The sequence below is a fragment of the Giraffa tippelskirchi genome, chromosome 7, assembly GCF_054371585.1.
Source record: "Giraffa tippelskirchi isolate mGirTip1 chromosome 7, T2T-mGirTip1v1.2.pri, whole genome shotgun sequence".
NCBI lineage: Eukaryota > Metazoa > Chordata > Mammalia > Artiodactyla > Giraffidae > Giraffa > Giraffa tippelskirchi.
Window position 1 is genome coordinate 119608977 of NC_137281.1, and position 14593 is coordinate 119623569.

Genomic DNA, 14593 nt, shown 5'->3' on the forward strand with positions numbered 1-14593 from the left:
TCCATGGGGGCTACAGGATACATCAGGCAAGAATTCTCCCCCAAAGGAGATTCTCAATGTCTGATTTAAAAGAAGAAAACATAAGGTCTTCTCCAAGAGATAAGGCATTTAAAGGAACAAGTGATGTGGAGTAGGAAGTGGTGTCTTAAAAAAAGGTACAGAATAAAGATTAAGATAACTCAGAGGAAGTTGGAATTAATTCATGCTGGGACACCAGGAAAGGTATTCTGAAGGGAGTGGGCTGCAAAATATTATAATAGAACCTTAAATAATGGGTAGGGTTTACACAGCATCACCAACGCACTGGACATGAATTTGAGCAAACTCTGGGAGACGGTGGAAGACAGAGGAACCTGGCAGGCTGCAGTCCATGCGATCACAAAGAGTCCAGCACAACTTAGCGACTGAACAACAGTTGAATCTGTAAGGCGGAGAATGTGAGGTTAGGAGAGAAGAGATTCCAAGTGCAGAAGCAACATGAGCCAAGGCACAGAAGGAGGAAGATTATCTCGTTTTCTGACTCTTGGAGTGATACCCACATATAGACATTCACATGGTTTCCTTCCTGCTCTCATGCCTGGGAAAGAAACCATCAGTCATCCCCAGTGAGGGCGATCCCCTTGTGGAACTGAGATTTGGCCAGGATTGTTACTTTACCCACCACTGGTTTAGACAGGTTGGGATTATGGTGACCTTTTCCTCGATTATACCAGCTGAGGACTGTGCGCAAACACTTTTGACATTAAAACCCTCTCTGTTCTTCCTAGTTTCATCTCTGTGCCAACTTTTTTCAAGAAAATCCAGTTCCTTCTTCCCCATTTGGTTCAGCGATCACAGTTAAATCTGCAAAGCCACTCATCAAGCCAAACAACAAGCATTTCCGGAGCACCGTGGGGAGCAAGGTACCCAGAGAGTGGCTGAGGGCCCAGCCAGGCTGAGGGCAGGGATCAGGGCTGGGTGGGACCATTCTGGGCCTGGACACTGTGCTATGCTCAGTCGTATCTCATTCTTTGTGACCCTTTGGACTATAGCCTGCTCGGCTCCTCTATCCATGAGGCATGGGTTGCCACGCCGTCCTCCTGGGGATCTTCCAGACCCAGGGATCAAATCCATGTCCCTTATGTCTCCTGCACTGGCAGGCAGATTCTTTACCATTGCATTACCTAGGGAGCCACGGACACGGGCACTGGCACTGGGCTTCTTCAAATCTAATATAAATGCAAAGAAGAATAGTAGTTCCTCGTCATGGTGCTTCCACCTCTAAGGCTACACACACCTGAGCAAACCGTGTGTTTGCACAATAACCTGACTCACTAAGCCCTCGGCTATTGGGGAGTATTGGACAGAGAACTGCTCTGTCCATAAAAGCAGGATATGCTGAGATAAACCCAGTCATAGACTAAAACCTTTCATAATAGATGTTTATGCATGAACTTCATTGTCCCTCTTCTTGAGTAACTTATGAAGGTTGAACCTCTCTTTTTAACTTTCTATTTTATACTTAAGTATAGCTGATTAACAATGTTGTGATAGTTTCAGATGAATGGCAAGGGGACCCAGCCATACATATACATGTATCCATTCTCCCCCAAACTCCCCTCCCATCCAGACTGCCACACAACATTGAGCAGAGTTCCCCGTGCTATACAGTAGCTGCTGCTGCTAAGTCGCATCAGTCGTGTCTGACTCTGTGCGACCCCATAGACGGCAGCCCACCAGGCTCCTCTGTCCCTGGGATTCTCCAGGCAAGAATACTGGAGTGGGTTGCCATTTCCTCCTCCAGTGCAAGTAAGTGAAAAGTGAAAGTGAAGTCACTCAGTCGTGTCTGACTCTTCGCGACCCCATGGGCTGTAGCCTACCAGGCTCCTCCGTCCATGGGGTTTCCCAGGCAAGAGTACTGGAGTGGGGTGCCATTACCTTCTCTGGCTGTACAGTAGAGGCCCTTTTTTTTTTCCTTACCTTCATCTAAGCATTATATTCAGTGCAATGTTTGCCTCCTGACCTTGTTTCCTAGTTCCGCAGCTCTCTGTACTTGCTCATGGAGACTCTCAACGCCACCACTCCCCACTATGTCCGATGCATTAAGCCAAATGATGAGAAACTGCCCTTTGAGTAAGTGTTCTGCAACGGGGAGGGGGGGGGGACACCGAGAAAGCCGTCTCTGTCATGATGTTGGAGAATTTGCCTATAATTGTCTAGAACTTTACTATTTCTGGGTTTTTAAATGATTCAAAACAAGTCTGCCCTCTACATCTGGTATTAGTTCAACCCCTCTGGCTAAGCCGGCTCATCTCCAGGATTAAGCGAAGGGGCTAGATCTGAAAGAATTATTCTACAGCTAGAGCTTATGCAACTGAGTAAGCCAGAACATTTTCCCTGATGGTAAGAATTTGTATGTGTTTGTAGGAGAAAGGCTGTAGAGGGGTCTGAAGGTTTGCCTTCAAACCTGGCATGAGGTATTAGGCTTGTGCTCTGGGGCCCCAAGAGGAAGACCCGAACCCACGAGTAGAAGTTACAGAGGGTCTCTTAGATGACTCGGGCTGAGAGGCACCTTAGGGGCTGCACTGTCCTGTGTCTGGGGTCCTTAGAGGGTCAGACCTAAGCCAGAGGGCCACCTGTGGAGTGTCTTGTAGAGGGAACATAGCAACATGTAGGCGCTAGGATGGGCGAACTCGGATGTTTCTCTCACTCCGGTTGTCATTTCCCCACAAAGCTGCTCCCTGCCATCTTGGTCAGAATCGGCTGCTCCCAGAGGAGATGCTTTCAGTTCTTCCCCATTGAGAATAATGTTTATTGTGGGTTTATAATACAGGGCCTTTATTATGTGCAAGTAGGTTCCCTCTGTACCACTTTCTAGAGAGTTTTTATAATAAATAAATGTTGAATTTTGTCGAAAGCCTTTTCTGCATCTATTGAGATTATCATATGGTTTTTTGGAGCCCTCTAGATAATCATACTATAAAGAATAAAACAGATGTTAAAAAGTTAGTTTGAGGTAAATATTTTGAAAGTCAAATTACTGGAATCAAATTACTGTGTATCTACCAAAAACTTTTAAACATTTATTCGTTTGAATCTAAAAACTGAAGCAAATTTTCATGATCTGTTTCTCCTAAATGTTTGTTATTTATTAATTGTTTTCTTAGAATAATTTAAAGATTTTTTATCAAGACATAAAATATTTGAAAAATGTTGTTCAAAGTTATAGTATGTGCAGAACAACAGTTTGGATATAGACCTAGTGAATACATACATCTTAGCTCAAGTGATGGCATACCATCATAATGAAGAATGGTAGATTAAAGAAGTTATATATTTATCCAAGTATATATATTCTGCTTCATATTTATTATTTTAATAACCTAAATTTCAACAGTTTACTTTTAATTGGAACTATTTTTCAAATGTCATACATTCTTCGACTATTAATTCACACTTGATAGTCTTTAGAAAGCTGATTTGAAGCTCAAAAAAAAAAAAAAAACCAATCAACTGGTCCTTTCCCTGTGTCCTGAGTGTGGCTTCTGAACTGTTTCACAGAGGTGCTGCCCTCACTTGACATCCAACACGTATTTATCAAGTATCTGCTGGGCTTGGGGATCACACAGGCAGATCCTGTTCCCCAGGAGCTCACAGTGGGGGCAGGTCTGCTACACTGTTTATGGGCCTGTTTATCAACTATGATGATTTAATACGTGATCAAATCGTCCTTAAGGTTTGACTCCAAAAGAATTGTTCAGCAGCTGCGAGCCTGTGGCGTCTTAGAAACAATTCGCATCAGTGCCCAGAGCTACCCTTCTAGGTATGTTGTCAGTTCCTCATTTGGGGGAGAAAGTGCCCAACTTCAGGTGTGTGCTGAGAACCAAGGGAGGAACTGGCTTGTGTTCTGTCGGATCTGTCCATGAGATATCCCACTGTGCTGTGGGAAGTCCAGAGAGGGTGATAGACGGGCAGCATTGTAGACAGAGGCCACTGTCCCCACCCCCTACCCCATCTGTCCTAGTGAGGGTCACCTGCTGCCTCCCCAGGGCTCCTGGGACAGGGGGCTAGAGGAGAGGGGGGAGACAGTTGTTGAAGTGGAACATTAACAAAAGTCATCCAGGGAGCACAAGTGTGCTCAGGTGAGGCTTGGGTGATGTCCCAGCGGCTCTGTGTCTAAGGTCAGGGCCGTGTCCCCAGAACAGTGGCAAGTAAGCCTGTGGGGTCCGCAGACAGCACGTGCTTTCCTCCAGCCCGCCTCCTCAGGTCTGCTTTGATTTTCCAGGTGGACATACATTGAGTTCTACAGCCGCTACGGGGTCCTCATGACCAAGCAGGAGCGTTTGTTCAGCGATAAAAAGGAGGTGTGCAAAGTGGTGTTACACCGGCTCATCCAGGTCAGTCCTCCCTCCTGGAATCATGGGCTGGCAAGCACTTGTCTCATCTCTGCCATGTCTCGGGGCCGTAACTGTCGTGAATGCCTGGGAAGAAAGAAGATGTGCCCAAGCGTCTATGTGCGAAGGAGATCAGAGACAGCATGACTCACCTTCAGGGTCCCTCCCCTACCCCACCGTGTCCTCCTGTCCTGTTGTGTTCCCCCACGACCCAGCAACTTCTGTGGGCCTAACTTACGTTACACACTTAGCTAGACAGTTACTAAGCCAGGTCACGGCTCTCAGTGTGGATTTAGAAGGTTGCTGAAGCCATGAGTTTTGACAGAAAAGAGGTGGGGGAAGTAGCTCTGATGGCCAGGAGAGGGGTAGTGAAGAGATGCCAAATGAAGACAGAAATCAAGCCTTTCCAGGCACCTCTGCTCTTCTGAGAAAACCATCTACGAGAGGCTGGAGCTCCCCAGCAGGCCAGCCAAGAATCACCCACAATGCAAACATCCCTCCTCACTCCACAGGCACACCCCTCACCCTCCTGTCCACTTCTTCTCCCGAAGAGTCTTTAAACAAAAAAGGCAAAACATAAACGTCCAGGTCACAATCAGAAGTTTTCCTCTTTATGTCGAAGAACAGAGATGTCAAAATAACAATATTGATGATGTGTTTGGATCTCTAACCATCTTTTCCAAATACTGTAGAAAATCTGAAAGTTTGTTTCTCATTATGTCATTTTTCTCTTCCAGAATTCTAATCAGTACCAGTTTGGTAAAACCAAAATTTTCTTCAGAGCAGGACAAGTGGCTTATTTAGAAAAACTCCGGTTGGATAAACTGAGGCAGGGTTGTATTGTGATTCAAAAGCACGTCCGGGGCTGGCTCCAGAGAAGAAAATTCCTCAGAGAGAAACGAGCAGCCCTGATCATCCAGCAGTACTTCCGGGGTCAGCAAACTGTGAGGTGTGTTGGAACCAAGAATGGAAATTGTGCGAGTGTTAGTCGATCAGTCGTGTCCAACTCTTTGAGACCCCATGATCTGTAGCCTGCCAGGCTCCTCTGTCCATGGAATTCTTCAGGCACTTGGAAAGTGGATAGCTATTCCCTTCTCCAGATCTTCCAGACCCAGGTATCAAACCTGGGTCTCCTGCATTGCAGGCGGATTCTTTACCCTCTGAGCTGGAACCAAGAAGACTTGAGCAACTGTACGACTTTCTTCCCTATCACCTCCAGGCGGCGGGGCCTCTCTTCTCCCAGGACCCAGGTGCAGATGTGTATGTGGGTCCACAGGTGGCTGTGAGCCTCAAGAGCAGATGGGTGTGTCCTTGGGAGCAGGTGGTGCTAACTCTGCATACTGTCCCCACATGGCAGAGGTGGCAACCGGGACCTTGATGAGAGAAAGCCCCGATCAGGGTGTTGCTGAAGAGGGCCAGAATTCCTGGTGAGACCAGGTAGAGAGGCTGAGCTGCTGGTCCTTGGGAACTGAAAATGCCTAAGGGTGATCAGGGTCCCAGTGAAGCTTCTGAGTAAGGACACCACTGACCAGCCTAACTGACAGGTAGTGGGGGCAGATCATGCCTGAGGAGACCGTGGCCCACAAGCAATGAGTCCCCTGGGTAGGGCTGCCCGAGTGGAGGGCACAGCCATCCCACCCCTCTGAGAGCACTCCCAAGAGGCCGTCCTGGGATGGCCAGCAAGACGAGCATCCTTCTTGGATGGCATTGTGTGCATCTCTGTGTGTGCCCAGCCTCCCTCCTTCCCTTGCTGTGACTGTAGTAGGAGAGCCAGGTTTTTAAAGACAGGCTATATAGCTCAGGTTCCCTTATCCTGAGCCTTATACCTGACCTCCAGCAGTATCTGGGCTCCTCCACGTGACTGACACACCACAGCCTTCATCTTAGCACACCCCAAACTGGGCTTGCCGTTCCACCACCCTGCCCCTACCTCCTGGCCCACGCTTCCCCAGGCAACCATCTTACATACACTTACAGTCAGCCTCACTCTCCCCCTCAAGCCTCTGGTTTCAGTTAACAGCAGGAGTCCCCAGGGCAGGAAAGTCCAGCGTTACCTCCTTCCCCAAACTCATGCTCCCTCCATTTGCCTCCTGTGTCTGTCCCACTTATTTCATTCCTGCACCCCTGCCCTGCATGAAGCCTTCATCACATTTGTGTTTCACTCTACAGCACAGCCCTCGACCTGCCGCCTTTCCTTCCTGGCTTCTAAAGCAGGGCCTCATAGAGCTCCTGCTCCTCCCTCTCATGCCGCAGTGGCCCCTGTTTCCCAGAGAAGGGCACTCAGCCTTTGCCATGGTTCTCATGGGTCCCCATGGCCTGGGTGGAGCCATAGGCATGGACACTCTGGGAGGACAGGGATGGTACTTGTCTGGTTCCCTCTGCATCCATATCCAGGACCCAGCACAGTGACTGTCACATAGTACATGTTCAGTAAACACATATTTTGATACCAAACAGTCCCCATCTATTTTTCTCACCTCACTACCTACCAGTTTTCTCCATGTATCTTATATTCTAGCGATTCCAGACAAATTCTCTTTTTCCGAATGTTTCAGGCACTGCTAGGCCTCCATGTCTTCACCCATCCCTTAGTCTGAAATGCCTTTTCCAGCCTTTACTGTCTTGAGAAATCCTACTTTTCTGTCAAGCCTGGATGACATGTCAGCTCTTCCCAAGCAGAATGATAGTTCAGTAAGATCTCTCTTACAGATCTTTTGGTAGTAATTTTATTTTTCTTCTTATCCCACTTGACCATTTCTAAGTCTGTTTTACGAGGTCGTAAACTCTGCAGGTAAGAACTTTCTCCTCACCTCCAGGCCATCAGAAAGGAAGGAGTTGACAAACTTTTCCTGTAAGGGCCAAATATTTGGGCTTTTGGGGTCTTGTGGTTTCTCGTACAACTGTTAAACTCTACCTTTGTAGCATGAAATCAGCCATGGGCTATATGTAAATAATAAGTGCGGCTGTATTACAACAAAAGGTGACAATATCAGGTGGGAGGGTATAGCTCTGGCCCCAAGGCCATAGTTTTTCAACCCCTGATCTGGAGGTGCCAGCATGATCTCCCACATGAATGACTAGATGAATGAGCAAGTGCAATGCCAAAGCACAGTTGTGTTGTCATAGCCTCTGTGGGTAGGTGAGTGACGGTGGGGTGATTGGCCTGAATGTGAAGAGTGAGAAAGTTCCCATGTGGAGCCTCGTTCCTGGAACAGATCCATGTTCGGATCAGGATGGAAAGGAGAAGTAATAACACTGATCTTGACTAGACATTAGCGTAAACCGTTACACAATTTGCAAAACTTTGGAATATGCCTCAGTTAAGAAGTATTGCACAAGCTGGTTGCTTTGGGGAGGAAGTCAGTGCCCCATTGGTAACAGGCTTATCCTACATTCTTTTTAACCAAGGAAAGCTGTTACTGCCACTGCCTTAAAAGAAGCATGGGCAGCCATTGTCATTCAGAAGTACTGTCGAGCATATCTTGTCCGCAACTTGTACCAGCTGATTCGCGTGGCCACTATCACCATCCAGGCCTACACCCGAGGATTCCTGGCAAGGAGGAGGTATCAAAAGGTGTGACTTTCTGGGATATGAATGTCTGTTCATATGTGTCTGCTGCAGCTAGGATTTGGTTATTGTTTCCAAAGTCTAGGTAGGAGAAAATATCTGCAAGTGATGCTACCAACAAAGGATTAATTTCCAAAATATACAAATAGCTTATACTACTAAATATCATAAATACAACCCAGTCAAAAAATGGGCAGAAGACCTAAATAGACATTTCTCCAAAGAAGACATGCAGATGGACAAGAGGCACATGGAAAGAGTCTCAGCATCACTAATTATTTAGAGAAATGCAAATCAGAACTACAGTGAGGTAGCACCTCACACCAGTCAGATTGGTCATCATAAAAAAATCTACAAATAATAAATGCTGGAAAGGTTATGGAAAAAAAGGAACACTCCTACATTTTTGGTGGGAATGTAAATTGGTACAGCCACTATGCAGAACATATGGAGGTTGCTTCAAAATCTAAAAATAAAGTTACCATATGATCCTGCAATCCTGCTCCTGGGCATATAACTAGAACAAATTCTAATTCGAAAAAATCCACCCACCCCTATGTTCATAGCAGTGCTGTTTACAGTAGCCAGTACCTGGAAACAACCTAAATGTCTATTCACAAATGAATGTATAAACAAGATGTGGTACATACATACAATGGAATGTTATTCAACCATTAAAAAATTATGAAATAGTGTCACTTGCAGCAACTGGATGGGGCTTGAAATTATCATAGTAAGTGAAGTAAATCAGAGAAAGACAAATATCATATGCCATCACTTATATGTGCAATCTTTTAAAATGATACAAATGAACTTATTTACAGAACAGAAGTAGACTCACAGACATAGAAAACAAACATAGTTACCAAGAGGATAGTGGGAGTAGAATAGAAAAATTAAGACTTTGGGATTAACATATATACACTACAATATATAAAATAGATAAACTACAAAGGCTATACTCTATACAAAGAGTATACACAGGGAGCTATATCTTGTAATAACCTATAGTGAAAAAGAATCTGAAAAAGAATATATATATAGGTATAGCTGAATCACTTTGCTGTACACTTGAAACTAATACAACATTGTAAGTAAACTAGAGTTCAATTTTTAAAAATCTGAAAAAAAATAGGTAACAGAATTGTGTGGGTTGATTACAAGAAATTGGTATTTCACCCTGTAGGAGTATTCTGGTAGTTACATCTCCCAACACTGGAAGAGTTGTTGAGAAAAACAGTGGAGACCCGTTTTGCATTTCACAAAATCTTCTTTTAAAGATGCTGAAGGAACACAAGGCTGTGATCCTTCAGAAATATGCCCGGGCATGGCTGGCCAGACGCAGATTCCAGAATATCCGACGATTCGTGCTCAACATTCAGCTCACTTACCGAGTTCAGCGTTTGCAGAAAAAACTAGAAGACCAGGTAAGTGTTCATAAAGCATCCTTCATATTTACTCTTTCTAACAGATTTATTTTAGTTCCAGACCAGTTCCTTAACTATGCTGTTGATGAAATAAAGTTATTTTAAGGCAAGACAAGAAAAATTGAACATAAAATTTTCTCTGCCATTTGAGCTACAGTGTTATCCCCTTTAGTGGACATTGTTGCTGCTGCTGCTGCTGTGTCGCTTCAGTTGTGTCCGACTCTGTGCGACCCCATAGACGGCAGCCCACCAGGCTCCGCCGTCCCTGGGATTCTCCAGGCAAGAATACTGGAGTGGGCTGCCATTTCCTTCTCCAGTGCGTGAAAGGGAAAAGTGAAAGTGAAGTCGCTCAGTCTTGTCTGACTCTTAGTGACCCCACGGACTGTAGCCCACTGGGCTCCTCCATCCATAGGATTTTCCAGGCAAGAGTATTGGAGTGGGGTGCCATTGCCTTCTCCATCCGCACTATATAACAACTGGATCTCCTTAGAAGACACAGAAATGACTATTTACCACCCCTCCCCAACCCCCCACAAAAGAAAGCAATTTCCTTCAGGTACCAGCAAGGTAGCTCCTTAAGAGATAAGATTCTGCTCAAATCCTATAACGGGTCACAGTGATTTGCTACTTGCCTTGTTGGACTATGTAAAATATCAGTATTTTACTCTGATGTATAGCCTTTTGTCTCAAAAGCTTATACACCTGTGTTTTGACCTCTAACAGGTGGAACAGTTGCCAGTTTTCTGAAAAACTGTCTCCTTGGTTATAATCATCAGGTTGACTCAAATAAAATACTTTATTTCTTTTTTAGATTGACTATTGATTAATTAATTTTTTGTCAACACTGTTAAGATTTATGCCCATGTTAGGACGTTCAAACAGTTTATATGAACTACCTGAGCTAGGAAGAAGAAGTATACTGTAAAGGGCTGATACACACGATTTGGTAGGTTGCACACTGCACAAGGGCACCTACCCAAGAAAGCGGGTGGAGCTGAAATCCAGTGTGACTTCACTTGCCAGCCCATGTGTCTTGATGTAAAGTTGTACTGCCTTGAGGCGTGAATGTCTTTTTCTAATTTGTGCAAAGAAGCTACCTTCATGCCAAGCCATGCTCCCCTGGTGCTGCATTGGCCCAGAGGAGTTGCCATTTTTCACTTTCCCAAAGGTCCATGTGGTCTGACTACAGCCCTACCTAGTTTGGGAAGATTCCCCATTCCGTTCCTACTGATGGGAAAAACACCCGAAACTCAAGTTAGTGTGGGAAGGCTGTGTCCAGGAATACACAGTGTCCAGATCTATAAAACTCACTCCTGCATCTGTCTCAAGTAATAATCAAATTCTCCTCCAATAAACTTTAAACATAGTACTAGGCTATACCATAGGAGTCCTTGGTGAATGGTTGAATGTGCAAACCAGAAACTCGAGGTTTTGGTAGTTTCCCCGCCCTGTGTTGTTGTGCAGCAGTCCTTCATGTTATGTCGCTGGTATGGAACAGCCCTGAAAAATAGCCCTGGCCATCTGGGAGCAGGGCCTGTGGGACACCCCACACTCCATGAGTGCCTGAGCTCCACTCCAGGTATTCATGTACTAGGGCTGCCATGATAAGCCAGCACAGGCAGGCGGCTTAAACAATAGATATTTATTTTCTCACAGTGCAGGAAGCTGGAAGTCCAAGATCAAGGTGTTGGCATCTTTGGTCTCTTCCAAGGTGTCTTTCCTTGCCTTACACATGACCTTCCCCGTGTGTCTTCACATCGTCTCCCCTCCCCTCACATCTGTCCTAATATTTTCTTATAAAGACACCAGTCATATTGGATCAGGGTCCACCCATACGACCTCATTTTACCTTAGTGATGTCTTTTAAAACCATATCTCCAAATACAGTGACATTCTGAGGTACTAGGGACTAGGACTTCAACATGTGAATTTGGGGAGATGAAGAGGACCCAGTTCAACTCACAGAGCTAGGGTTGTCCTGGAGCTCCAGGGTTTGGATTAAAAGATCCACCAACTCAGGAGAGCATTTGCCTGACCAGCTCTGCCTCCCTGTTCTCATCGGTGAAGATGCTTACGGGCCATTGTGATGATAACTGTGGTCAGTGTAAAAAATCCTCCCACTTAGATGAGAAGTTGCGAGAAGCTAACTTCTCATCTAAGTTGTGAACAGCTTCTTTATTTTGGATAAACCCCCGAGTATCTGATGTTTCTTTCCTCCAGAACAAAGAGAACCATGGGCTGGTGGAGAAGCTGACCAGCCTGGCTGCCCTTCGGGCCGGTGACGTGGAGAAGATTCAGAAACTGGAATCCGAACTGGACAGAGCAGCCACCCACAGGCAGAATTATGAGGAGAAGGGGATGAGATACAGGGCTTCCGTGGAAGAGGTCTGTGCTGGAAGTGACTGTGGATGTAGCTTGTGGGTCTTTCTGTGGAAGAGATCATGGTGCAGCATTTCCCACAGAGATGACTTCTGCAGAGAAATCAGATTTTGCTGTTGGTTTCCACTACCAGAGAGAGCCTGCATTTGAGAGGAAGGAAATGTGAGGCCTAGAGTCTGGTGGGGCAGGGGGTAGGGAGAAGAGGAAACTAATGCTTCAAGAAGCACATTGTAAGGTTTTCTCTGCCTTCCACTTGTGTAAAGTGATGGAAGGCCTGAGAAAGGGCCCTGGTCAATGTTTCCCTCTCGTCCAGCATGACCTTGGTCTCCTGTCATTTGTCCACCTGACATGGACCCTGGAAGCATCATCCCCAGAGCAGCAGTGCAAAGCGTGGGCAGGTTTGCATCTCTGTGTCATAGTAAAAAGAGAAGTGGATGTAAAAACCAGATGTCCCAGGTTCAGATCTTCTTTGGGAAACTTGGACAAGTCGCTTACCCTTTCTGAATTTTAGTTTCCTCATATGGAAAATTGGAATAACGAAAAGGGACTGACAGAATTACTGTGAGGATAAAATTGTCAGATGAAATAGTTTAGCCAAGTGACTCAGAGAGCCCTGCAAAAGCGTGAACTGATATTTTCAAACCTATTATTTATTACCATCCATTCTGCACCTTCTGAAGTCCCACAACACCCAGAGTGGTGACAGCCTGTTGTCCTAGGGCATCCCTTTGCCCTCCGCATGACCAGGTGCCTGGCTACGCCAACACAGAGGCTGGCATCTCCCGCACTGCCAGTCACCAGCCATCAGCACTCAGGGGCCCAGCAGACACTTTACTAGAGAACTTCTGTTATGATCATACATCCTTCCTGAGTCATAAGACTCTCGAAGTGTGAATCCACTTTATATCATAAATTTCCTACATTAAATGTATTAATACCCTGGCTATTTTTAGCCAGTAAAAAGACAGAGGAGTTGCCTTGACCTTGGGAAGATCTTGGATTTGGTTCTTTCTCCTTGATTTCAGCCATTATTGGATAAAACTGGGAACTAGTGTCTATTGAAGTCACATGGAGCCCTTGCATGTGGAGCTAAGCACAGCATCTCGCAGTGGGCTGCTGCCGGCTGTTACCTATGGATGGGTGCCGAGACCAAAAAATACTAATTTAAAAATATGCAGGCAATGGTGACGAAACTCAAAGCAAGGTTTTCAAAAATCCATTTTTTTCTTCCCTTTGCTAGAAATTGGCAAAGCTTCAGAAGCATAATTCAGAATTGGAAATACAAAAAGAACAAATACAGCAGAAGCTTCAAGAGAAGACTGAAGAGTTGAAAGGTAAAGCCCAAGGTGGCCCGATGCACATTCACCAGTTCAAAAGCCTAGTCATTCAGGAAATAGGCACTGGGCGGGAGTCGAGTTTCGGGCTGAATCAGAAGGCTCTGGTGTAATCAGAAAACTTTCACTCTACAGAGAATAACTATTTAAATTGTGGCAACTGTACCCTGCAGGTTCACCTGGTTTGTTTCCAACTTTTATCAGAGCACAGTTGTCCCTGTCTGTGCCTCAGAATCTCCTGGGCCACTTGCAAAGTACAGATGAGTGGGCCATAAGCCTGGAGCTGTTATATCAGAAGATGGGAAGGGGATGATGTCTGTGGGTGGTGGTAGCAGGGATCGTTCAGAATCTTACTTTTAAAAAATTTTATAGTCATCCTTGTGTATTGTCAGAGCAATGCTGGGATAATGTTTGTGGCTTGCCAAGGATTTGCACTCAAATTTTAGCTCTGGCCAAGTTACCCAGTCTAAGTGGTACCCAGTCCTGGTCCTGAACAAAGACGCCTCCTTAGCACTGAGCCACGTTAGCCCTGGGCTGTCAGGTGCAGACCCTTGGGACCAGCAGTGTCAGTTTCCTTTGGTGTGTGGAGCAGCCATCCGCAGCGTAGTTCTGTCCATCTGTACTTGTCCAATTCAAATTCTAATTTATAAAAGATGACAATTACACTCTCATCTTAAGTCCCATTATTAATAAATACCACCTGATTGTTCTTACAATCTTACTTTCTTAAATGTGGCATGAAACAATCAAGCCATTGCTTTGCACACTTATTTCAAAGAGCATTCATTCTCTTTTCACAGAAAAAATGGATAACCTCACCAAGCAGCTCTTTGATGATGTGCAAAAAGAAGAACAACAAAGAGCGTATGAAATCTCGTTTGCTTTAAAGCCACTGCTTCCTTCTCTCTCTGTTATTTTCCAATTTGCTTCTCAGCTTGCAGGTTAGAGATCACAGACACAGAAGAGCACAGTGCGGATATTTTTAGGAAGTGAGAGACAACTTTGTGAGTGCTACATCCCCAAGGGTGCACATTTCAGACACTGCACAGGTTCTGGAGTTAGGGGCACAGTGGACCACTGGGAATATCGTGCTTTCTCTTTATTACTAAGACAGTGAGAAGTTCAGAGACTGCCACCTCTTTCAGCTTTCAAGTCCAAGGATGAAAATTACTGCCTCTTAAATAAACCGTCCTTCCTTGCCCCCTACCCTCTCATTGTATCTGTAAACTTGACTCTTGTCCCAGACAGTAAGGCATGTAACTCACCTCACAAAAGTTGAGGCAGGTCCAATAGCTCATGTAGCTCAATATAAAAAAGCAACCCAATCAAAAAAAATGGATGGAAGATCTGAATAGACATTTCTCCAAATAAGACATACAGATGGCCAAGAGGCACATGAAAAGATGCTCAATATCACTAATTATTAGAGAGATGCAAATAAAAACTACAATGAGGTATCACCTCACACCAGTCAGAATGGCCATCATCAAAAAAATGTACAAATGATAAATG

At 45.2% G+C, this 14593-nt stretch overlaps 1 protein-coding gene across 1 annotated transcript in view; it reads left to right on the forward strand.

Moving 5' to 3' along the window:
• MYO5C (myosin VC) overlaps positions 1-14593 on the forward strand; it is a 121609-nt gene that overhangs the window by 63820 nt on the left and 43196 nt on the right. The window contains exons 17-26 of the mRNA XM_081511482.1: positions 768-902; positions 2015-2112; positions 3716-3802; positions 4265-4376; positions 5111-5322; positions 7782-7947; positions 9222-9368; positions 11589-11753; positions 12988-13081; positions 13882-13945. Coding sequence (XP_081367608.1) covers positions 768-902; positions 2015-2112; positions 3716-3802; positions 4265-4376; positions 5111-5322; positions 7782-7947; positions 9222-9368; positions 11589-11753; positions 12988-13081; positions 13882-13945 — 1280 coding nt within the window. The remainder of the gene's footprint in view (positions 1-767; positions 903-2014; positions 2113-3715; positions 3803-4264; positions 4377-5110; positions 5323-7781; positions 7948-9221; positions 9369-11588; positions 11754-12987; positions 13082-13881; positions 13946-14593) is intronic.